A 25,856-nucleotide genomic window follows, 5' to 3' on the forward strand; every position below is an offset into this window, starting at 1 on the left:
GTGGGAGCTGCCTCCACCTACCTGCCTTGTTTTAGGGCAGAGCCCTGCAACTCTGAATATGGCTCCAGAGTTCTGCAGAGACGTTTTGCGGAAATGGAGCCATTTTTTTGTATCTGTGCAGAGTTCCAGCCCCAGTTTCCTCCACAAACCCTCCTCCTCGTCTCTCAGTATTTTGTCAAACAGATCCCAGTGTCACTGTGGGATTTCAGCAGGGGAGGATTTAGCAGCTTTTCTGCACGTGCCCCTTCCAGGGAATAGCTCCAGGGCAGTGGGGGAGCCCAGCCAATGGGTGATGCAAGATGGGACGTGAGGACAGGTGTCCTGAGACAAAGTAAGGCCTGGCCCAAGTGTCCTTCTCATAATGTCCATGTCAGGGGGATCCCAGCTGGGACAGGAAGGGAGAGGGGGAACTTGAAGGAGGCACAGGGAGCACCTGCAGGAGTTTGTCTCTTCCTTCTCCTCCCTGTGGCCCAGCAGCTCAGCAGTCAGGGCTGCAGCCTGCGGGAGGGCTGACTGGGGTTTTCTCCCCCCAGCTTGGGGTTTGCTCAGACCAGGAAGAGCCAGAGGGCCGATGACCAGTTAATTGTTGGGTGCTGCTGTCTCCTCACCCCAGCGCTGGACAGCTGGATCTCTGGAAGCCAAATGCCACTCATCTGTGTGTGGGAATTAGGCAGGGAACAGAGGGTACGTCTACACTACAAAGTTAATTCGAACTAACAGCCGTTAGTTCGAATTAACTTTGATAGGCGCTACACATGCAAACCGCTAGTTCGAACTTAATTCGAACTAGCGGAGCGCTTAATTCGAACTAGGTAAACCTCATTCTACGAGGACTAACGCCTAGTTCGTATTAAGTAGTTTGAATTAAGGGCTGTAGAGCCACTTAATTCAAACTAGTGGGAGGCTAGCCCTTCCCAGCTTGCTCTGGTGGCCACTCTGGGCACAACCAGGGAAACTCTTCTGCCCCACTCCCGGCCCCGGAGCCCTTAAAGGGGCATGGTCTGACTATGGTGCCTGTGCCAGGTGCAAGCCTGCCAGCACCCAGCCAGCAGACACTGCACCTGGCACGGCACGAGCCAGCCACCCGCTGCCACCCAGCCCTCCGCCTCTTCCCAGGACCAGGCTGGCGGCTCCCAGGAGCCTGCCCGGGGCCGCAAGGGGCAGGCACCCGCCTGGTCCAGTGCAGAGATCGTGGACCTCATCCAGGTTTGGGGGGAGGCCTCCAACGTCCACGACCTCCACACTAGGCACAGGAAAGTGGCCGTCTAGGGCAGGATAGCTGCCAGCCTGGCCACCAAAGGCCACATGCTAACCCAGGAGCAGGTTTGCATGAAAATCAAGGTGGTCCAGTGAGCCCCCCGACCCTGAGCCCTGAGCTTAGAACATAAGAATGGCCGTACTGGGTCAGACCGAAGGTCCATCTAGCCCAGTAGCCTGTCTGCCGGCAGTGGCCAACACCAGCTACCCCGGAGGGGATGGACCGAAGACACTGAGCAAGCCATTTGTCTCGTGACATCCATCTCCAGCCTTCCACAAACAAAGGCCAGGGACACTGTTCATACCCCCTGGACATTAATTCTGTGCATGTGCAGTGGTGCAGAATGCACCTGGGAGTCTTTTTTTTTTTTTTTTTTTGAGTCTCCAGCTGTCTCCATTTTCTCCAGGATGCCTCACTGACTGCTCCAACCGCAGTCTGTCTTGGTGCCTCAGGCGCCTGCTGTGTTTCTCACTCCCGCAAATCTTCTGCGAAGTATAATCTGCAGATGTGATATTAAACCCCGAGCTTCCAACATCCACCCATAAACAGAACCAGCTTCCTTTCGGGTGGAGAAATACACTCTCCCCTGCCACTGGCAAGAGTTACACAAGTCCTTCCTTCTGTCCAAATGGCCAGTGAATGGCTTCGCTCCCCAGGGAAGCAGAGGATAAACCAGCTTCCCTAGGCTAGTTCCACACCATCAATGTCTATAGTAATGTGGAGGTGGGGGTGAACTGCCCTCCACTCATTCAGATACATACAGTTGATTTCCAAAAGATCTGAGCATCCCACATCATTTTGACTGTGTCTACACTGGGCCACTTATTCCGGAAAATCAGCCGCTTTTCCAGAATAAGCTGCGAGCTGTCTACACTGGCCCCTTGAATTTCCGGAAAAGCAACGATGCTCTACTGTACAAAATCAGCCGATATTCCGGAAAAGCTACGCTGCTCCCGCTCGGGCATAAGTCCTTATTCCGGAACACTGTTCCGGAAAAGGGCCAGTGTAGACAGCACAGTAGTCTTTTCCGGAAAAAAGCCCCGATCGCAAAAATGACGATCGGGGCTCTTTTCCGGAAAAGCGTGTCTACATTGGCCACAGATGCTTTTCCGGAAAAAGGGCTTTTCCGGAAAAGCAGCCTGCCAATGTAGATGCTCTTTTTCCGGAAATACTTATAACGAAAACTATTCTGTTTTAAGCATTTCCAGAAATTCATGCCAGTGTAGACACAGCCCATCATAGTTCCCTCTAAGGCGCGCGGCCTCACACAAGAAATCTCTAGGTTTGGCCCAAAGCCACCACATGCCAAATGTGATGAGCAGCCACCAGGGGGCAATGAAGGTACCAGAGAGTGGGGAGCAGATGGATGGTGAGTGACCAGCGGCGTGAGTGAGATGTCTCTTACTCCCTCAGAATGGGAGGTGAACTCTGCAGGTCACCTCTGAACTCTGGTCTGCCCTGACCAAGGGCTGATTCTGAGCAGGGTGCAGAGAAAGGTTGGGCATGTGAATGGGCCGCTTACGTTGCTGGGCTTGAAAGCCGGAGAGGACAAGGACATTGTCCAACAGGGCTGGCCCACAACATTTTGGCACCTGAGGTGGGGAGCTCAAGTGACGCCCCCATACCCTTCGCGTGGGCCAGCAGCAGACATAATTTTCTACACACTGGGTCCTAGTGGTGCTTCCCCCCGCCATTCTGGCACCTGAGGCGCCACCTCACTAAGGGCAGCCCTGTTGCCCAACCTACCTGAGCTGGGATGTTTACTCGTGGGCTTGCGTGAACTCTGTGGCTGCGTCTAGACTGACAAGATTTTGCGCAAAAGCAACTCTCTATAGTTCCATTGATCTATGGCTGTAAAGCTTTGTGAGTGACGATATCGACTGTCAGTAAACCATTATCCGTGGCTCCCCACTGGCTGACAGCCTTCCCCCCCCCTCCAATTCCTTACAACTGTGAACATTTGAATAAAGAAATTTTTTAAACAAAAGCTTCAAACCCACCACTTGACGAAATCGTTTAGATCAATTAACATTTACAAAATGATTCACCAAAAACATCTCTCAAGCTTGCGAGTCCCTGGGGGAGATTTCTGCCAAGCCATGGCCCAGCTCACAGGGAGAGATGGGAGACCCTTGTTCTGAGCCTTTGTTCCCACCCAAGAGAGGAAGGGGCCCTGTAACCAGTTGGGCACGACACCCCCTTCCCTCCTCTCCACTGGCGACTAGTTAACTGGACATACTCCTCTGCTTTTCCCTTTTTCCCTGACCTTGGCTTTCTTAGTTATAATTTATGTTAAGCTTTTTATCATGCCTTTGGTATGTTATCTTTAGCACAATGCAATTTCATGTACTCAAGGTTATGAGGCCCAGTTTTGCCTAGAAACCACGTTGCTAATGAATATGTACATAACCTATGGCATGTGTGTGAAGAGTGAATGAGGAATTACCTAATCAAAGGCAGTTTAGGATCTGTGACCTTTTAAGGCAGACAAAGACCCTGCAAGCAGATAAATTAATAGAGACGCGCCCAGAAAATCTCTCTCTCTCGGACAAGATGTAACATCACAGCAGACACCCAGGACCGGCCCAGAGAAAGTAAAGCCCCCTGCAGATCCGAAGGGATCTCCCAAGGAACCTCATGGTTGAGTCTCCAGGAAGCTGATGCCTGGCCAGCACTCCAGCCACCAGCAAAATCAAAAGTCATTTACATTGCACTTGCAGCCTGCCTCCAAACTGCCAGCATGCATGTGATGGGTGGGTGTGTGAGTATCACCTTACTCTTAAGAATACTGCTCCAGCCCACCCTTAGTCCAGGTTTCTTCCCCAGCAGGTCTGAGGAAGTGCCACAAGCCCCAGGCTGCTGCCCTCTGGGCGAGCAGACCAGTTAGCTGAATGTTCTAAGGGACACCGCAGCAACACCCCTGCTCCCTGCCCAGAGGGGGTTTCCTATATGGAACAGCCCAAGCCCTGGCCTCCAGGAGAGGGGCCCCTCACTGGGGATCCCCAGGAGCAGCCATGTGATGGTGGGAGCCACTTCATGCAAAACAAAGGACACCAGGAGTGGGAGAAACTAAATTCTGTTTTATTTTTGCAAAGGAGGAACAAAGATTCCTGTCCCCACACTCACCCCGGTCACCCTGGCACTTTGCATCCCCAGCCCAACACCCCCCAGAGAGCAGCATTCAGACATGGGGGGCTGAAAAGTGAAGAGAATCCTGAGGCTCCAACACAAAAGGGAACACTCTGGGTATGATAACTGAGATAACAGCCCTGTGGCCAGGCTGCAGCGGGCCCAGTTCAGCTGCATCCAGCCTCCAGGGCTTCGGTTGGGGGGATTAGAAACCTGCAGCCAGGGCCATCCCTAGAGGGGTGCAGTGTTGGGGCATCCCCCGTACCCTATGTCCCCCACCTTCCTCTGCTCTGCCCCCTCCCACCCGCGCTGCTGAGAGATACTGACCATTGTCATTGCTCAAACCACACAAAGAGCTTATGGCAAAGGCTTATGGCTAAAATACAAGGAAAATTCTGGCAGATAAATCATTTGTGTTGTGCTGTCTGCACGTCTAACTAACAGAGATCAAAGTGTGCGACTCAACAGCATCCACACAGAGAGAAAACCCACGATACAGAGCGGGTGGTTAAAAACTTTCACACCCACAGGCTACGTCTACACTGGCTTGATTTTCCGGAAATGCTTTTAATGGAAAACTTTTCCGTTAAAAGCATTTTTGGAAAAGCGCGTCTAGATTGGCAGGACGCTTTTCCGCAAAAGTACTTTTCCGCAAAAGTACTTTTTGCGGAAAAGCGTCTGTGGCCAATCTAGATGCACTTCTCCGCAAAAAAGCCCCGATCGCCATTTTCGCGATCAGGGCTTTTTTGCAGAAAAATCTCTGCTGTCTATACTGGCCCTTTTGCGCAAAAGTTTTTCGGAAAAAGACTTTTGCCCGAACGGGAGCAGCATAGTTTTTCTGGAAAAGCACTGATGATTTTACAGTAGATCGTCAGTGCTTTTCCGGAAATTCAAGGGGCCAGTGTAGACAGCTGGCAAGTTATTCCGGAAAAGCGGCTGATTTTCCGGAATAAGTGGCCAGTGTTGACACAGCCCTCAGCTGTGTCTACACTGGCATGAATTTCCGGAACTGCTTAAAACGGAATCCTATTCCGTTTTCAGTTTTTCCAGAAAATGAGCATCTACATTGGCAGGCTGCTTTTCCTGAAAAGCCCTTTTTCCAGAAAAGCGTCTGTGGCCAATGTAGATGCGCTTTTCCGGAAAAGAGCCCCGATCGCCATTTTCGCGATCGGGGCTTTTTTCCGGAAAAGACTACTGTGCTGTCTACACTGGACCTTTTCCGGAACAGTGTTCCGGAATAAGGACTTATGCCCGAGTGGGAGCAGAATAGTTTTTCCAGAATAGTGGCTGATTTTGTACAGTAGAGGATCGTTGCTTTTCCGGAAATTCAAGGGGCCAGTGTAGACAGCTCGCTGCTTATTCCGGAAAAGCGGCTGATTTTCCAGAATAAGTGGCCAGTGTAGACACAGCCCTCATGTTTCACATGTTCGGTTCCCCTTTACACCCAATAAAACTGACATGCTGCTGAAAAATGTGATTTGCCCCGTCTTTAATGAAGATCAGAGCCAAGAGCCCGTTTTGGGACTAGTGTCTCGGAGCTGCTAAGGCAGGGCTGGCCAGCCCCCGACAGGGGGTTTTGCTGGCCCTGATGGAGTGAAGAATGGGGTGACAGGGAGCCACTCACTCCTTCACTGTCCTGTTTCCCTGGGCAGGACCTGGTGTGGCCACAGACTCCTGCTCCAGCCCCTCCCATTTCGCTCCCCTTGAGCCCCACAAGCTCAGTACAAATGACTCCAGGGGGGTCGCTGCTCCATGTTTGGGGGGGAACCCGTTCCCTTGGCCCCAGAGTTTGCATTTTGCCACCTAATTACTAACTATGGACAGAAAGCTCCTGGGATTGAGCCACAGGCCTGGGCAGCAGAGGGCTAGGTCACAGCGTCTCTCTGCCACAGCAGCTGGGGGCGGGGGGAGAACATCCCGGATCGCCCGGCTACAGACACACCCCGGGGCGAGCCCCGTCGGACTGAACCCTGCAGCCCAGCCTGTCAGTGCCCCTGCGGGCTCCAGCTGTCAGGACAGAGCAGGATGCCAGGGGGCACTTCGTGGGGTCCCCCTGCCCCAGCTCCCCAGGGCAGCACGTGCCCCAGGCAGAGCCCAGAACCGGTTTTTCCGGACCTGGCTCGGCTCCTGCAAGCGCACCGGGGGGAGGGGGAACAGCGCTGGGACTCGCACCCCCCACCCACCCTCGGGAACAGCGCTGGGGCGAGGAGGGGCGGGGGGGGGGGGGTCATTTCCCTGCCCGGCCCTTTGCCCGGGGCTCGCCCCTCACCTGCAGCTCAGATCCAGCCCAGCCCCGGAGCAGGGGGCAGAGCCTGTGGGGGGGGGGAGGGTTAACCCTCTAGCTCCTGCAGCCGCACACTCAGGCCGGGCAGGGCTAGTGCCAGAGACGCGGGGCCCAGCGCAGGCAGCCCACGGAGCTACATGTGCGGGGCCAGCTGTCCCCAGCGTTCCAGAGTGACCGCCTCAGCTCCGGCTACTGCGCATGCTCCGTTCGGGGACGCCTGCGCAGCGCGCCCTGAGGAGCGAACGCTGAGACCAGCTGCTCGTGTCTCTACAGCCCGGTGCGTGCGGGGCGCGGGGGGTTCACACGGGGGCAGAGGGGAACCCGGGCTAGGGAGGGGCAGAGGGGATGGAAGCGGAGGGGAAAGAGCCACTTGCAGTATTGTGGCCAGTGGGGCAGATGTGGGTGTTTCCCATTTCCAGGGGGGAGCATCTCAGGGCCGCTTCCCAGGGCTGGGATCTGAATGGCCCAGTGTCCCCCCAGGGCCTGGCCAAGGCAGCTCTTCCCTGCTGGGTCAGGTGGATTCGCCTGGTAAAGGGGCTGGATGCAGGGAAATGGTTGAGTTACAAGCCTCTTGCAAACACTGCTGTGGCCAGGCCTGGGTTTAGGGTCTAAAGAATTCCTGATCTTCTTTCGTCTGCTTAACCTGACTATCTCACATTGTAAAGCAGGGGTGGGAGCCCTTGATTGGCCTGGATCCAGCCCCCGAGTCTCAGGGACCCTCCCCCTAGCATTGGCTGCACTGGCTTTGTAGCCCCTGCCAATCCCCGTGGAGATGGCGCGCACAAAATCTACCAAGCTGGGCCCGCTAGGGGAATGTGGGGAGTGTCTTTCTGCTTCTCTGTCAGGGGCCACATCAGTGAGGGTGTTTTTGTTTGTTTCTCACTTGTGTGCAGGCCCTGTCTGGTTTTTCTGTGTCAGTGGCCCCCAATCCAAAAAAAGTTCCCAAGAGAGGGGCCAAAGGACACAATCAGGACAGGCAACGGGATTAAGAACAGAATCTGGGCACTGCCAGAAAAAAAATACGCCGGTGGGGGGAGCATTTGCAGTGTTTGTAAAAATATGGGAGAGGGAGGCAAAGGGTTTTTCCCACTGCCAGGTGGGGGGCTGCAAAAGGGGGTTATATTTAGTGTCTGGGGGCTTCCTGTGCGAGCTGCTGTTTTGCCTCTTCTCCAGCACCCAAGTTAGGGCGAGCAGATGTCCTGGGTTTAAAGGGACAGGGCTGGATTTAAGCCCTGCTGCAGGGTCCTGACTTTTTCTTAAAAACAGGCAAATTGTCCCGTATTTTCTGTTTTCCTTCCCATCAGCGCTGGCGCGTCCTGCTGCTGCCACATCCCTGCTTGCCAGCCACCTGCCAATCAGCAGGGAGTGGAGGGTCCAGTGGCCGCTCCCCCAACTTGTCCATCAGCGCAGCCTCTGCTGGGTCTCAGCATCAGCCAGCAGGGCCCTCCCCCCATCCCGTTTCTGTCTGCCACTGACTGTGTTGCTAGCAGCAATGGCTGATCAGTGGGAGAAGGTGCCAGGCGGCAGCCGGTGACTTGTTCCCACTGCTGCCGACACATCGGCCCTTTGCATCCTCCCGCTCTTGCTGCCCTCTCCCTGCTCTTGCCTCTTCATGCCCTGTAGCCCCCTGCTCCGCCATCTCCCCCTGCGGGGTGTAGCCCTGCCTATGTGTTGCCCCAGGGAGGTGTGATCCCAGGTGCCAGGAGAGGGGAGTGTGCCCTCCCGCCCAGGCAGCCAAGGAGGGAGGAGAGCACCAGCCAGGAAGGGTGAGGTCGATCGGTCACCTCACCCATGTGAGAGAAGTGTTTGGGGGGGAGTCACCACTGACCATGTGATCCGTGTGCATGGAGCTGTCCTAGGCAGCATTGTGCAAAAGGCCAGGGATCCCTGGGGATGTTCTGGGGTGGCAGTTTCCACATCCCATGGCCTCATGTTTCTTGAGTAGTGTTTCCTGTCTCTACTGCATTTTTTCATTCTACATTGTTGTACAGTAAAACTTGTGTTATCCGGCACGCCCGAGGATTAGGGTGTACCGGTTACCTAAAAATTCTGGCTATCTGAGGGCAGGGAGAGCCGTGCAGGGCCTATGTGGGGGCCGGGATGTGGCCTGCTGGGGTGGCCATGAGCTGCAGAGGGGGCGGGATGCAGCCTGGTGATGGGGGGGTGGAAGCTGGGAGGCGGAGATGGTGGGGGCGACCTGCTGGGGGGGCGGGAGGGGCTGGCCTGCCGGGGGTGCCAGGAGCTGTGGAGGGAGCTGAGATGCTTGCTGCTTGCTTCCAGCTGCCATTCACCCCTCCCCCAGGTAGTTCCTTTTTTTTGTTTGTTTTGCTTTTCCCAACATCAGAGATTCGCTGGTTTCTACAGTTTTCCGGATGATTAAGTTCCGGATAACGCAGGTTTTACTGTACTTCCATTTCCTGTGGAATTCTATTCTTTCCAATCCCCTGGTATCAAGGGTGACAGATTTCCTGGGTTGGTGTCAGAACTCTTGTACCTAAACCCATATTCAGGCAGGTGAATATGCAGCTTGTTTATCAGAAACACTGGGTGCTCAGAACTGAATCCCATTATTGCAGGCACAGGAATATTGAAACTCAAGCCAGGTATTGAAAGAACTGAATATGGATTTGGGATCTAACTTGTGTGCCCTGTTTATGGAATATTGAGACTCACCATTTGCCCAAAATGGCTGAGTCTAGAACGTGTGTCACCAGGGACAGAGTCTGGGGAGAATGGAGGGTGTAGACGGGATTAAAGCTCCTTCTGACATGTCTCCAATTGCCTTTCTTCCCCCGACAGGCTGCAGAACACCCATGTCTTGCTCCAGCTCAGCCCACGGCCTGCAGAGCCAGGGAAAAGAAATGGCTGTGGTGGAGCCGGTGAGCTTCGAGGAGGTGGCTGTGTATTTCTCTGAGGAGGAATGGGCTCTGCTGGACCCGGGTCAGAGAGCCCTCTATTGGGCTGTGATGCAGGAGAATTATGAGGCCGTGAGCTGGCTGGGTAAGGATTCCTGTCCCCTCGGGTATCAGAAGCTGGGTTGATCTGGAGCAGTTGCATTGGGTTTGGTTCGGTTCAGGGTCCCTCAATGTCAGGAGTATGAGCCCCAATAATCCTGGCTCCTGTGTGAGAGACTGTCCCCTCCATGCCCCCTCCCAGGGGAAGCAGGTTGAGGGACATGACAATGGTGCTGCTCTTCGCACAGCCAAGGTCTCAGTGTGCTTCCCCACCACCTTGCCCATGTTGTGCCTTGGCCGGAGGTATCAGTGGAAGAGCCCAGGAGGGACCAGCAGGTGAGGATGTAAGGAAATAGTTGACTATCTGATAAGCAGAAGTTTATCAGACAGATGACTTGGGATGCGACTAGTTGCTTCCCCCCTTTGCTTCCTCCTCAGAGAGGGGCAGCAAGGGGGGGAGCAGGAGCCAGCACTGTCTCTACAGGGGGCAGGGCAGGTAGAGGCACAGCGGGAAACGGCACAAGTGGGGACTGACGCAGTCTCTGTTCATGCGACTTCTGCTGCCATTCTGCTTTAGGAAGCCCCGCAGGGAGCGCAGGGCCAGTGGGGGATTTCCCCGCTGGCCCCATGCTCCTTGCGGCACCTGAACCTTTGAAATGTACAAGATACCAAACAGTCTGAGTGATAGATTTTGCAAACCCAATGCATGAAAAACCACGGGCCTTTGGGGAAGGGTGGACCACCACGGTGATAGGTGTGTAACTGAGAATTTGGCCTGAGGTGGAGGTGTAGGGAGAGGAAGAGGTTTGGGATTGGTTAAGCTACCCCCCTTATTCTCCGTTTGACTTCCCCTGCTACCTTCCCCTCCGGAGGGTTACAGTATGAGCCTAGCTAAATGACCAGGTATATTAACCACCCACAACCTCTTTGTGCTGTTCCTTATGGGCAGTTCTCACCCTTCCGCGTCAGCCAGGCAATCTGCATTCACACAGATACTTTCTGGCTTGCTTTTGGATTCAAAGTTATCAGCAATTCCTAGACTCTGTCTTAAAAAGGGACACAATTAACTGCCAGAGTTCTGGTTACTTTTCGCTTTCGATTCTTGCTCCCACAACAGTAAGTACGCTGAAAAAGAAAACACCAACCATTGTGGCTCTTTTTTGGAGCCCTAATAAGATGTGAAGTAGCATTTATTTTACCCCTTCTGCAATATACATTGCGGCTACGTCTACACCGGCATGATTTTCCGGAAATGCTTTTAACGGAAACATTTTCCGTTAAAAGCATTTTTGGAAAAGTGCATCTAGATTGGCAGGATGCTTTTCCGCAAAAGCACTTTTTGCGGAAAAGCGTCCGTGGCCAATCTAGACGCGGTTTTTTGCAAAAAAGCTTTTTTGCGGAAAACAGTACTATGCTGTCTACACTGGCCCTTTTGCACAAAAGTCTTTCGGAAAAAGACTTTTGCCCGAACGGGAGCAGCATAGTATTTCCGGAAAAGCACTGACAATCTTACATGAGATCGTCAGTGCTTTTGCGGAAATTCAAGCGGCCAGTGTAGACAGCTGGCAAGTTTTTCCGGAAAAGCGGCTGATTTTTCAGAAAAACTTGCCAGTCTAGACACAGCCTGCATGTGTTATAGGAAAATGCACATTCCAATTAGAGTTTAACTTCTATAACGTTACATTAGGCATATCAATTTTTACATGAGGTGTAACTTTTTCTTTTGTACTCACAGAGTTTTCATGTACTATTATCAAAATGATAGGCTGGTTATTCAGAGCTACCTTAAGGCTCAATGTTTCTAATATTGCCGTTTTTCCTTAATTCTTTTACTATGGCTCTTATTCGCTATTTTACCAAGAAACAAGAAATCCAGAATCTCTCTCCATTCTCCTGGTTTTGGCTGCCCCTTGTAATAGCCACAACTTGGTTTATAAAAAGTTATTGATCTGTATACACTGAGGTACTTTCAAGATTAAATGCTAAATACCAAAAGCCAAGCAACACTAGTTACTTGTGCATGATGTTACCCAGGAGACAAAGGCAACTTTAGGAACATAGAAATCAAAAGGTAACCCCTTTATCCTGTTTAAGAGAGTGCAGGCACCCTTATCCCATATCTGTCACCAGGGTGCTGGAGTAATCCCTCAGTGCACCTTCCCAGTGTGATATGGAAATAATAAAGAAGGACTCTCTAAATAAAGTAACATGGCTACACTGCCATTATTTTGCACAAATACTTTTAACGGAAAAGTTTTTCTGTCAAAAGTATTTGCGCAAAAGAGCATCTACACTGGCACGGATGCTTTTGCGCAAAAGGATCTGTGCCAGTGGAGACGGTCTCTTGCGTAAGAATGCTCCGGCGGCCATTTTCGCCATCGGGGCTTTCTTGCACAAAAAATTCCTGTCCCTGTCTACACTGCCCTCTTGCGCAAGAGCGCTTTTCCCAAGCAGGAGAGTCAGAGTTCTTGTGCAAGAACACTGACTATCTTACATTAGATCGTCAGTGTTCTTGCTCAAGAACTCGTGGCCGGTTTAGACAGCTGACAATCTAGATGCACCCGCAAATGTATTAAGGGATTAAAATTACAATAAGTGGGAAAACGGGGAATTCAAATCAGAATCAAACAATAACACAAACCATAGTAAGCATCCCTAACCAGCAATAACTATAACAGTGCAGAGATTTCATCAAAGAGCCATGAAGCCTATACCCAGAAACCCACTTTGGCCAGGAAGAAAGGAAGAGATGATAGGAAAGAACTGAAATAAACCCCCTTTGCATTGGGAGGTGCCAATGGTGCCGTGCAGCCGAGGTCTGAAACCGTCTGTCCTTGAGCTAGTTTGAAGCTCTCAGGAAAGAACTCTAGGGAGATCCCAGTGGGGAGCTTTTACGGTGGTGGATCACTGCTGGTATATCGTCCCCTTCCCTCGTCACAGTCGGTATGGCGGTACGGTGCTGACAGGAGCATAGATGGAAAAGCCCCCCCGCCCCTTCACCTCACCCATGGCACAGAACTCTGAGGTGATGGGGTGGGAAAAACCAATTCTGGCTGGTGAGAGCCAGCCCAGCTCAAAGTCCGCTGCTGCTGACAGGCATTTTGACCAAAATGGAGTCCTCAGGTCAAAAGTTCACGGCCTCCATTTTGAATTGTTTTTTACAGTCACTCTTTTAGTCCCAACAATGGCAAGAAGCGTCTTGTCAGTTTCACAGCTTCAAATGAAATGGCCTTATTAAAATCCAAACAAAAAACAATTTATTTCAAACCTTCCTCACAGAATTTTTCAAATCATGATTGTTGGGTAAATTCTAAAACTCTTACATATTTACACTACAATTTTGTGTACACACACACACACACACACACACACACACACACACACACACACACACACACAAAACCTCTCTCCCCCCTCAGATTGTATCCTTGCCTGGATTATTTACAGACATTTCTTTTGGGAAAAGCCCATTTTTCCATCAGAATGTCTTCAGAGAAACCAAGAATTTTTTTCCTATAACAATTTCCCTCAATAGCATTTACCCAACATTCAACTGCTAGGTTCCCTCCCAGACTCTGCAGAGTTAACTTCTTGTTCTTTTTCCTTAAATCACTTGCTTACTCTCCCAAAATGACACTTCGGCTACGTCTACACTGGCATGATTTTCCGGAAATGCTTTTAACGGAAAAGTTTTCCGTTAAAAGCATTTTCGGAAAAGCGTGTCTAGATTGGCAGGACGCTTTGCCGGAAAAGCACTTTTTGTGGAAAAGCGTCTGTGGCCAATCTAGACGCGCTTTTCCGCAAAAAAGCCCCGATCGCCATTTTCGTGATCAGAGCTTTTTTGCGGAAAACAGTACTGTGCTGTCTACACTGGCCTTTTTGTGCACAAGTCTTTCGGAAAAAGACTTTTGCCCGAACGGGAGCAGCATAGTATTTCCGGAAAAGCACTGATGATTTTACATGAGATCGTCAGTGCTTTTCTGGAAATTCAAGCGGCCAGTGTAGACAGCTGGCAAGTTTTTCCAGAAAAGTGGCTGATTTTCCGGAAAAACTTGCTAGTCTAGACACAGCCTTCCAGTATATCGCCATACCAAGTTACCACCATTCACAGGGATCTGAATTCCCTATGCCTGTATTCTTTTCCTTATTCCTCTCACTATGCCCTCCCTCTGCCAGTTTTTACATCTGTTGTGTGCCAGCTTGTCTGGGCCTGGTACTTTTTTCTCTTGCTGAATGATCCCCTTCCATGGACATGGGCTTGTTTCATTACCAATTTAGCAAGGAGAGTGGTTCTTTCAAATAGCCCCCACATCTCCTGGTCCTGTTCTTAAAAATTTTCAAATGCCTCATGTTTTTGTGTCTCTCCTGGAAAGAGGGGGAGAGGGAAAAAGGAATTTTGCCTTAAGGCGCCTGCTTGACCCTTCAAGGTCAGGTTCTCGGACTGAAGACAATCAAAAATCATCCATACAGTTCTCAGCCATTTTGGCTCCCGGAACACTCTTGACGGTTAACAGTGTGTTGCTCTTCAGCAATTTAATGCAGAGTTTCTACTTTAGTTCTAAAGTTAGTAACTTCCTCCCACAAGCCAGACAGATCCTCACACGGAGCCGGCACCATCACAGCCTCCTCCTTCTCCTGAGAAGTTTTGCACACAGGAGAGGATTCTATCCATCCCTGAATGGCCAGCCAATCCGGATGTTTCCTGGAGGGACACTCATAAGGTCCCCACTATTTCCCCACCAACTTGACAATAAAATAACTAACAGTTGTTGTAGTAAACAACTTGTCAGACGTACCCATGTAATCCATGGAGAAGTGGTGGTCAGGCACAACTCTCCCCCGGAATCCTGTTTGTGATGCCAGATGAGAAAGAAAAAACAGGAGACGCAGGAATGGACAGAGTAGCTGACTGCTTTATTGCTGATACAGGCAGTCCCCGGGTTACATGGATCCGACTTACATCGGATCCCTACTTACAAACGGGGTGAGGCAACCCCGCACTAGCTGCTTCCCCCCAGCAGACCAGGGAGACGCGAAGCTAGCGCTCCTCCTCCCCCAGCAGACCAGAGAGATGCGGAGCGGCTTTTCTCAGCAGACACCTCAACTTGAGAATAAAGGACTGAGGGAAGTGAGGTGTGGGAGAATAAAACTGAGCTCTGGAGAAATGTTTGGCTAGAGTTTCCCCTACAATATGTACCAGTTCCGACTTACATACAAATTCAACTTAAGAACAAAGCTACAGTCCCTATCTTGTACGTAACCCGGGGACTGCCTGTACTCGTACCTTGACTTGAGCAAAGCTTTTGATTTGTCTCCCACACAATTCTTGCCAGTAAGTTAAAGGAATATGGATTGGATAAACACACTGTAAAGTAGATAGAAAGCTGGCTAGATTGTAGGGCTCAACAGGTAATGATAAGTGGCTCGATTGTTACAAGCTCGGGGCTGACTGGCTAAGCAGCAGTTTGGCAGAAAAAGACCTGGAGATTATAGTGAATGAGAAGCTGGATATGAGTCAACAGTGTGTCCTTGTAGCCAAGAAGGCTAATGACATATTAGGGTGCATTAAGAGGAGCATTGCTAGCAGATCTAGAGAAGTGATTATTCCCCTTTTTTTGGCACTGGTGAGGCCACATCTGGAGTATTCTGCCAGTTGTGGGCCCCTTGGTACAGAAATGATATGGTTTAGTGCAGTGTTTCCTAAACTTTTTAAGACCGAGGAACACCAAACAATTTTTTATGGGGAACACCAAGGATTCTTGTTGTGCCCCCCCCCAAAAGCTGCCATTTGAACTCTGTTCTCTCCTCTGTTTACTATGCCCCTGACTCTCGGGGTCAAGATGGACACATGATCAAAAGTAAAAGTAACTCCCCCTAAGAACTTTTCCCACCATCCTCCTACCCATAGGGGATGAGTTTGGCCTCCACCGAACCTTCTCTTCTCTGGTGCTGGTCTCTCCCCTGCAGGTGTCTGCCCTTCTGCTTCACCCCCAGAATCCCTTGGCACCTGCACCTTCCCTTACCCCTGCACGCTCCTCCTTCCCTCACTGCCCCTGCTCCCTTTCTCCCTGATGCCCATCCCCTCACCACCTTCTGCCCCAGTTCCTCTCATGCCCCTCTGTGCCCTCACACATGGCTCTATCCCCGGTCTTCCTCATACCCACCCCTCCTTTCAAGCCTTCTCCTAGCACCTCCCCCTCCCCTTGCTTCCTCTTGCCCCCAGTGTCCTTCCCCTCTCTTCTCCCAGCATCACCCTGTCCCCTCCACCCCCACTGACACTTCCCCTCCCTCCTCCTGCCCTTTTCCTCATTGTCTCTACTTGGCCCCCTGGCATTTGTCTCTCCTCCACCCTGTCCCTTTCTTCTCAGCACAAGCCCCTTCCGCTCCCACCCTCCTTCCCCTTAGTTCTCTCTGAGCCCCTCCACCACCTTTTGCCTTCCAGTTTGCGGGGCTGGAGTCTGTAGTCGGGCCCCAGAAGTCCCCGCAGCCCTGGCTCCAGCTGCTTCCAAGGCAGGACTGTTTGCCGGGCCTGGAGCTGGGTTGGTGCCACATTCCAGTCTCTGCACCTGTTTTGGCTCCCATTAGGAGGAGCGTGGGGGCGGGCAGGGGAGAAAGCCCCCACCCTCCCAAATCTGGTTTGCAGAGCGCAGCAGAGCAGGCAGGTCCATGCACTGCTGCTCTCCCAGTGGAGTGGGAAGGGGTAGGGGGAGAAAGGGCCATGCACAGAGCGCACTGGCAGAGCCTGAACATTTCCCGCTCTGCAGCGCTCCGGCTGGGCTCTGCGCGGTCTCTGCCAGGACTCCGGTGGGAGCTCCCAGGAGCGGCTTGCTGGGTTTGACCCCCAGCCTGCACTCCTCCCCCTCTGGCCCCGGGTGGCGGCCGCTTGTGGGTGGAGGAGGCTGGGCTGGTGGCGCATGGCGGAGGCAGTCCTGCAGCGGGAGGGAAAGGCCCTGCGGTGGGGGTAGGGAGCTTGCCGCACAATGGTGCTTGCTGCATGGGAGCTTGGAGCTCAGGACGCTGTATGCCACTGGCAGTGGCCCCGGCTGCCTGCGCAAAGCACTAAGGGAGCTGTTTACTTGGTGGGCGGAGGCTGGGAGTTGCTGCTGTGCCGCACTAGCACTGGGTGTCTTTAAATCCGTGACTGTCCCGGAAAAAAAGGGACGTATGGTCACCATATCTCCACGGCACACCTCCGACTGGCTTGCGGAACACACTTTAAGCAACGCCGGTCTGGTGGAAGGCAATGAAAATGATGAGGGGGCTGGAGCACATGATCTACAAGGAGAAGCTGAGGTATTTGGGCTTATTTAGACTGCAGAAGAGAAGAGAGAGGGGGGATTTGATAGCAGCCTTCAACTTCCTGAAGGGGATTCCAAAGAGGATGGAGAGAGGCTGTTCTCAGTAGTGACAGGTGGCAGAATGAGGAGCAATGGTCTCAAGTTACAGTGGGGGAAGCCTAGGGTGGATATTTGGCAAAACTATTTCCCTAGGAGGGTGGTGAAGTACTGGGATGGATTCCCTAGGGAAGTGTTGGAATCTCTATTCCTAGAGGTTTTAAGTCCTGGGTTGACAAAGTCCTGATGGGGATGGTTAGGGTTGATGATTGGGGTTGGGGATGATTGGGGTTGGTTCTGCTTTGGTCAAAGGGTGGGACTCAATGACCTTCTGAGGTCTCATCCAGCCCTAGGATTTTATGAGTCTAATCCCATCTTTGTCATATCCCCCACCCCATTCTGCCCCAGAAGTCTGTTGCTCTCAAGGGCTACGTCTACACTGGCACCCTTTTCCGGAAATGCTTAAAACGGAACAGTTTTCCGTTATAAGTATTTCTAGAAAAAGCGCGTCTACATTGGCAGGATGCTTTTCCGCAAAAGCACTTTTTCCGGAAAGGCGTTCATGGCCAATCTAGACGCCCTTTTCTGCAAAAAAGCCCCGATCGCCATTTTCGCCATCGGGGCTTTTTTGCGGAAAACACTACTGTGCTATCTACATTGGCCCTTTTCCGGAACAGTTTTCTGGAAAAGGACTTTTGCCCGAATGGGAGCAGCATAGTATTTCCGGAAAAGCGGCTGATTTCTTACAGTAGATCGTCAGTGCTTTTCCGGAAATTCAAGGGGCCAGTGTAGACAGCTGGCAAGTTATTCCGGAAAAGCAGCTGATTTTCCGGAATAAGTGGCCAGTGTAGACACAGCCAAGATGTCTGTGTTACCACAGTCTGATGTAGGATGAGATTGTGCTCAGAGATTGTTCCTTGCGACACATACTCTGCCCAGATTCCATGTGCCTTCACGTTGCCTGATCTCACCTCTGTGCAGGATTCTCCATACCCAAACCTGACCTGATCACCCAACTGGATCGAGGGGAAGAACCGTGGGTCCCAGATCTCCAGCCCTCCAAAAAATTGGAGATCCTGAGAGGCACCCGCACAGGTGAGGAGTCAGGGAAACTGACAGAGAAACTTTCTGGCGCATGCAGGAAAAAGCTGGGACTTCAAAAATGATCAGTGAGAGAGAACCCTCACTTCTGCCCCATATTTCCCAAGTAGAGAGGCAGATATCACCCTGGCAAGTACTTGTCAGAACTCCCCAGCCATCCTGTCAGCGGTCAGGAGCTTCCTCCCTATATTTCCTTCCCTGGGAGTGTTTGGGTGGGTGTGGAGGTAGAATCTACTGTCTAATCTCCAGAACTATTATTGTGTTGTGCTTTCCGTCTTTGCCATTCCCCTGTTAGTCATTTCTCTCCAGCACAGACAGTGACTCCTGTCTGGATTCTCTCTCTCCCAACAGGTGCTAGGACAGTGGGGGAGAACAAGGAGGACAATCGACAGCAGGAAGATCCTGGAACTGGAGAACCACAGAGAACATTCTTGAGTGGAGCTGAAGGGCATTTTTCCCAGTTTGTAGAACAGGGGGAAGCCTGGGGAAATCGACACAGGACAGAGAGGCAGCTAGAGAACAATCCAAGCATGAAAGGGGAGGAAGCCATTAAATGTGGGGGAGGATCCGACGATCCCAAGGACATTCCAGCCCAGCAGACAGATGACAATGGAAAGAAATCCTGTGAATGCTCAGACTGTGGGAAAAGATTCAGTGAGAAGTCTGACCTTACTCTGCCCCAGAGAGGGCACACAGGAGAGAGACTCTACAAGTGCCTGAAGTGTGGAAAAAATTTGATTGAACTGTCATCCCGTATTGAACATGAGATTTTCCACATGGGGGAGAGATCCCATAAATGCTTTGAATGTGGTAAAAGCTTCGCTTTGAGATCAGTCCTTAATAGACATCAGAAAACGCACACAGACGAGAGACCTTATAGATGCTTGGAATGTGGGAAAAGCTTCAGTCAGCGGTCAAGCCTTATTGTACATCAGAGACTCCACACAGGAGAGCGGCCATACAAATGCCATGAATGTGGGAAAGGTTTCACTGAGCAATCTGCCCTTGTTAAACATGAGAGAACCCACACTGGAGAGAGGCCTTATAGATGCTCCGAATGTGGGAAAACCTTCAGTCAGAGCTCATACCTTAATATTCATCAGAGAGTGCACACAGGAGAGAGACCATATAAATGCCACAATTGTGGGAAAGGTTTCACTGAGCAATCCACCCTCATTAGACATGAGAGAACGCACACGGGAGAGAAACCATATAAGTGCTTTGACTGTGGGAAAAGCTTCAATCAGAGCTCATACCTTATTGTTCATCAGCGACTGCACACAGGAGAGAGGCCATATAAATGCTATGAGTGTGGGAAAGATTTCACTCACCGATCAGCTCTTGTTGTCCACGAAAGAACCCACACGGGGGAGAGCCTATATAAATGCCATGAGTGTGGGAAAGGTTTCACTGAGAAGTCAGCCCTTACTGTCCATGAAAGAACCCACACAGGAGAGAGACCATATAAATGCCTCAAATGTGGGAAAGATTTCACTCAGCGGTCAGCCCTTACTTCCCATGAGAGAATTCACACAGGAGAGAGACCATATAAATGCCACGAATGTGGGAAAGGTTTCACTCAGCGATCAGCCCTTATCGCCCATGAGAGAATCCATACAGGGGAGAGACCATATAAATGTCTTGACTGTGGGAAATATTTCACAGAGCGATCAGCCCTCATTAGACATGAGAGAATCCACACAGGAGAGAGACCATGTAAATGTCACAAATGTGGGAAAAGTTTCACTGAACAATCAGCTCTCATTGGTCATGAGAGAACTCACACCGGGGAGAAACCTTATAAATGCCTTGACTGTGGGAAAAGCTTCCGGCACGCCTCACACCGTACAAGACATCAGAGAATCCACACAAGTCCTGAATCAGAAAATCCCCGAGGGAAAAAACTTCTCAGAGTTCATTAGCTGGCGTGTAAAACACTTCTATTAGCGCTTGGGCACCGGCGACCACTCCACTCCCAAGGGAAATTCTCTCTGTTCCCTGCCTAATTCCCACACACAGATGAGAGGCATTTGGCTCCCAGGGGTCCAGCTGTCCAGCGCTGGGGTGAGAAGACAGCAGCACCCAACAATCAACTGGTCAACGACCTTCTGGCTCTGCCTGGTCTTAGCAGACCCCAGGCTGGGGGGGACCCAAGCTGGCATCCCCCTGACATGGACATTATGAGAAGGACCAGGCTGCACTTTCCCTCTGGACACCTGTCCTCACGCCTCATCTTCCATCTCCCCTTGACTGGGCTCCCCCACTGCCCTGAAACTGTTCTCTGGAAAGGGTATGTGCAGAAAGGCTGCTTAAATCCTCTCTTCAAATCCCAAAGGGACACTGGAATCTGAGAGACCAAATACTGAGAGGCCCGGAGGAGGGTTTGTGGAGGAAACGGGCTGGAACTCTGTGCAGATATGAAAATGTGTGTCCACAGCCGCAAATTTCTCTGCAGAAGTCGGGAGATACATGCAGCGTTGCAGGGCTCTGTCCCATAACAGGGCAGTTAGGGTGGAGGCAGCTCCCACAGTTTCCCGTCTGGCTCTGCCAGATCCCCCTCTAGTAACAGGGGTGGCTCTGAGCCACAGTCTGGGCATGGTGAAAGTGAGGTCGGGAGCTACAGGAGGCCCTTTATCTTTCCTGGGCAGCTGGAGGGTCCATACCACAGTTCCTCACAGTGGCCAGCTGGGCTCTTACCCTCAGAGCCCTGTGCAGATATACAGTGTGTATCCACATCTGTCCTGGTAACGGCACAATGGGCGGCTGGTACAGAGCAGCTCCCTGCATTGACAGGCCCTGCCTGGGGAGAGAGGAGCTGGGGCTGGGGAGCTGGGGGATTTCGGTCCTGGGCTATTGAGCATTTGATGAATATGCGATAGAAAGGCAGAGAGAACAAGAGGGGTGGGGGGATGCCTTCTCTGCTTTCTCCCTGCCGCCTCCTGCAGTCAGACAGCACCAGGGAGAGGGGTGATTCCTACAAGGCTTTTTGTGCGAGGCAGAACCCCCCACCTCTGCCTCTGCAGCATCCGCCTTAGAGCGTGTCTCTGTGGTGGGAAATGTGGTTGGGATTGGCCAGTGCATCCCTGGGACCCTAAACTGCCCCTGAGCAGCAGCTGTGTCCTGCTCCCCACTTAGAGGGATTTCTAGGCCCCGAGTGCCCTGTGGGGCCTGATTGGCTCCTCCCCAGACACTCTCACATGACTCCAGGCTGTGCAGAAAAGCATTTAGGCTGTGTCTACATTGGCAGGATTTTGCGCAAAAGCAGTTGCTTTTGCGCAAAATCTTGCCACCAGTCTACACTGGCTGTGAGGTCATGCTCAAGAACACTGACGTGCTAATGTACAAAATCAGTGCTTCTTGCGCAAATACTCTGACGCTCCCGCTCAAGGTTAAGCCCTCTTGTGCAACTGTTCTTGCGCAAGAGGCCAGTGTAGACAGGCAACAAGAATTTCTTGCTCAAGAAAGCCCGATGGCTAAAATGGCCATCGGAGCTTTCTTGCACAAGAGAGCATCTACGCTGGCACGGATGCTTTTGTGCAAAAGCACATCTCTTGTGCAAAGGCACATGCCAGTGTAGACGCTCACTTACTCAAATACTCTAATGCAAAAACTCTTGCGTTAAAGGGTATTTGCACAAAATCTTGCCAATATAGACGTAGCCTTAGTGTTTGTCCATTTCCTGCCTGATGGGCCAGAACTCACGAGATGCTAAAACAATTGGACAGTGAAATGTCATTTTCCCATCCAGTGCCATTGGAGGGGGATGGGTGAATGTGCGACTTCCCTCCTTCCTCCATCACTAGCACCTTCCACCTTAGACACAGGAACCTCTATTCCCACCATGGAAAGTTTTATCCTCTCCCTGTTCTGGTGCCGCGCTTCCCCAAGGGTCACTGCCCGTGGTGGCCTGGGCTCTCCATGCTCAGGAATCCCAGTGTGTATCCTGAGTCAGGCTCCTGAGGGCTGCAAGAGAAAGTGTCACAGACCTGGGCGTGGGCAACGAAATCCCAGTGAACCTCCCAGCACAATGTGATCAGTCCCATCTCACAGGCCTGGTTCCATCTCTGGGTACAATTGCTGCTGGGCTTTTCTCGGCTACTTCAGATTGTTTGTTTTTGGGAAGTTGGGGGCTTTTTTTTATTATTATTCTTTTGGTATAATGACATAGAGAACTTTTGACACTAACACAGTCACGTAATGAACTTAGCCACTTCAGAAGAAAATGGGTAAGTTCCCCCCCCTGCTTTTGAGGCTTAAAACATTCACTTATTTTTCACTCTATGGCTGTGTCTACACTGGCCACTTATTCCGGAAAATCAGCCGCTTTTCCGGAATAACTTGCCAGCTGTCTACACTGGCCCCTTGAATTTCCAGAAAAGCACTGACGATCTAATGTAAAATTGTCAGTGTTTTTCCTGAAAAACTATGCTGCTCCCCTTTGGGCAAAAGTCCTTTTCCGGAAAACTGTTCCGGAAAAGGGCCAGTGTAGACAGCACAGTAGTGTTTTCCGCAAAAAAGCCCCGATCGCGAAAATGACAATCGGGGCTTTTTTGCGGAAAAGCGCATCTACATTGGCACAGACGCTTTTCCGGAAAAGCATCCTGCCAATGTAGACGTGCTTTTTCCGGAAATACTTATAACGGAAAACTGTTCCGTTTTAAGCATTTCCGGAAAAGGGTGCCAGTGTAGACGTAGCCTATGGGTGTGAGAGTGTTTAACAGCCCACCTTGTATCCTGCATTTTTCATTCTGTGTGTAGGCCGGTGGGTCGCACACTTTGATCTCTGTTAGTTAGACGTGCGGACAGCACAATACAAATGATGATCTGCCAGAATTTTCCTTGTATTTTAGCCATGTTCTAGCCTTTGCCATAAGCTCTGTGTGTGGTTTGAGCAAAGACAATGGTCAGTATCTCTCAGCAGTGGGGCCAGGAGGGGGCAGAGCTGGAGAAGATGGGGAGCAATACGTTGGTGGTTGACCCGACACTGTGCCCCCCTAGAGGTGGCCTTGGCTGCAGATTTGTAATCCCCCAACCCGAGCCGAGCCGAGCCAGCTGCAGCCTGGCCACAGGGCTGTTATCTCAACAGATGCACCCAGAGTGTTTCCTTTTGTGTTGGAGCCCCAGGAATTCTCTCCACTTTTCAGCCCCCCATGTCCGAATGCTGCTTTCAGGCAGGTGCCTAGGGGGGGTTGAGCTGGGGGTGCAAAGTGACAGGCTGAGCGGGGTGGGGACGGGGACAGGAGCCTGTCTTTATTCCTCCTTTGGAAAAATAAAACAGAATTTAGTTTCTCCCACTCCTGGTATCCTTTGTTTTGCATTAACTGGCTCCCACCATCTCATGGCTGCTGCTCGGGAGCCCCTCTCCTGGAGGCCGGGGCTTGGGCCATTCCATGAACATAAGAATGGCCATATTGGGTCAGACCAAAGGTCCATCTAGCCCAGTATCCTGTCTGCTGACTGGCCAATACCAGATGCCCCAGAGAGAGGGAACGCAACAGGTAATCCTCACGTGATCCCTCCCCCATCACCCTCCTCCAGAGGAACAGAGGCTAGGGATACCATTCGTACCCAACCTGGCTAGTAGCCATTGATGGACCTAACCTACATGTATTTATCTAGCTCTTTTTTGAACCCTGTTAAAGTCCTAGCCTTCACCACGTCCTCTGGCAAGGAGTTCCACAGATTGACTGTGCACTGAGTGAAGAAAAACTTCCTTCTGTTTGTTTTAAACCTGCTGCCTATTAATTTAATTTGGTGACCTTTAGTTCTTATATTATGGGAATAAGTAAATAACTTTTCCTTATTCACTTTTTCCATACAAATCATTGTTATAGACCTCTATCATATCCCCCCTTAGTCTGCTCTTTTCTGAGCTGAAAAGTCCAAGATTTTTTAATCTCTCTTAATATGGGACCTGTTTCAAACCCCTAATCATGTTTGTTGCCCCTTTCTGAACCTTTTCCAAAGCCAATATATCTTTTTTGAGATGAGGTGACCACATTTGTATGCAGTATTCAAGATGTGGACGTACCATGGTTTTATACAGAGGCAATAAGATATTTTCTGTCTTATTCTCTATGCCTTTTTAAATGATTCCTAACATTTTGCTTTTTTGACTGCCGCTGCACACTGAGTAGATATTTTCAGAGAACTATCCACAATGACTCCAAGATCTCTCTCTTGAGTAGTTGTAGCCAAATTAGTCCCCATCATAGTGTATGTGTAGCTGGGATTATTTTTTCCAATGTGCATTACTTTACATTTATCAACATTAAATTTCATTTACCATTTTGTGGCCCAATCATTTTGGTGAGATCTTTTTGAAGCTCTTCACAGTCTGCTTTGGTCTTAACTATCTTGAGCACTTCGGTATCATCTGCAAATTTTGCCACCTCACTATTTACCCCTTTCTCTAGATCATTTATAAATAAGTTGAATAGGATGGGTCCCAGGGTAGACCATTAGGGAACCCCACTAGTTACCTCTCTGCCCTCTGAAAACTTCCATTTATTCCTGCCCTTTGTGTCCTGTCTTTTAACTAGTTATACATCCATGAAAGGACCTTCCCTCTTATCCCATGACAACTTGCTTAACTTAAGAGCCTTTGGTGAGGGACCTTGTCAAGGGCTTTCTGGAAATCTAAGTACAATATAGCCCCTGTTATAGTGAAAGACTTGCAGGCTCCTCACCACTGTTCTCAGGGGGGAACTTTTATGTCCTTGGGTTCTGCTTGGGGAAGGAGGGACCAGTCATGCGACAGACGTCCAATTTGAGGAGCAGCTCTCCAGCTCCCCTCCCCCAGCTGCCTTGCCACGGGGGACAGAAGCCAGACAGTGAGGAGTGGAGGGGGGGGGGGAATTTTCCCATCACCCTTCAGGAGACACTGGCTGCTGCCCCTCCCCCATGGGGTGAGACCCCCGGGTGTGCCCAGGCCTGGCCTATCAATGGTGCCAATTGGCAAACGAGTCTCCCATCAAATGGTTTTTGTGGGGTTGGGATGTTTGCTGCCTGCTGCAGAGGATAGGAGCAGTGGAGACAGGCTCCGAGGAAGTCAAAGGGAGAAACGCTCTTCTTTCGATCTCCCTTAATCCTCGTGGGAGCAGGACTACCGGCATTGACCAGAGTGTTCCTCTCAGTTTGAATGAGCAATTCTTCTCTGCAGTGTAGACCTATCCTAAGGGTACATCTACCCTGCAGATTAAAAGCCAAATTAGGCTATGGAACTTCAGCTACGTCAATTGTGTAACTTAGGTCAAAATAGCTTAACTGGGCTTTTGGTGCTGTCTACGCAGCAGGAAGTTGACAGAAGAACACACTTCCTTCATCTTCCCTTACTCTTTGGCTACGTCTAGACTACATCCCTTTTTCGTACAAGGGATGCAAATTAGACGTATCGCAATTGCTAATGAAGCGGGGATTTAAATCTCCCCTGCTTCATTAGCATAAAAATGGCTGCCGCTTTTTTTCGGCACGGAGCTTTGCCGGAAAAAAGTGCCAGTGTAGACGTGGATCTTTCGGAAAATAAAGCCTTTTCCGAAAGATCCCTTATCCCTCTTAAAATATAAGGAATAAAGGATCTTTCGGAAAAGGCTTTATTTTCCAAAAGACCCTCATCTAAACTGGCGCTTTTTTCCGGCAAAGCTCCGTGCCGAAAAAAAGCGGCAGCCATTTTTATGCTAATGAAGCGGGGGAGATTTAAATCCCCGCTTCATTAGCAATTGCGATACGTCTAATTTGCATCCCTTTTCCGAAAAAGGGATGCAGTCTAGACATAGCCCTTGTGAAATGAGGGACAC

At 50.9% G+C, this 25,856-nt stretch overlaps 1 protein-coding gene across 1 annotated transcript; it reads left to right on the forward strand.

The window, feature by feature from the left end:
* Positions 1-6,710: 6,710 nt before the first annotated feature.
* Positions 6,711-24,835, forward strand: LOC149522085 (uncharacterized). The gene is made up of 4 exons (XM_089770797.1): positions 6,711-6,948; positions 9,471-9,671; positions 17,941-18,054; positions 18,412-24,835. Exons 2-4 carry the CDS (start codon positions 9,485-9,487, stop codon positions 19,980-19,982), a joined length of 1,872 nt encoding a protein of 623 aa, XP_089626923.1. The 5' UTR covers positions 6,711-6,948; positions 9,471-9,484; the 3' UTR covers positions 19,983-24,835.
* The last annotated feature ends 1,021 nt before the right edge of the window (positions 24,836-25,856 follow it).

The sequence above is a fragment of the Pelodiscus sinensis genome, chromosome 19 (assembly GCF_052426305.1).
Source record: "Pelodiscus sinensis isolate ZL-2025 chromosome 19, ASM5242630v1, whole genome shotgun sequence".
Taxonomy (NCBI): Eukaryota; Metazoa; Chordata; order Testudines; family Trionychidae; genus Pelodiscus; species Pelodiscus sinensis.

Coding starts and splice junctions, on each gene's coding strand:
- LOC149522085 (XM_089770797.1), top strand. CDS start 9,485: ATGTCTTGCTCCAGCTCAGCCCACGGCCTGCAGAGCCAGGGAAAAGAA. Junction 9,672..17,940: donor TGAGGCCGTGAGCTGGCTGG/GTAAGGATTCCT, acceptor ACCTCTGTGCAG/GATTCTCCATACCCAAACCT. Junction 18,055..18,411: donor CCTGAGAGGCACCCGCACAG/GTGAGGAGTCAG, acceptor CTCTCCCAACAG/GTGCTAGGACAGTGGGGGAG.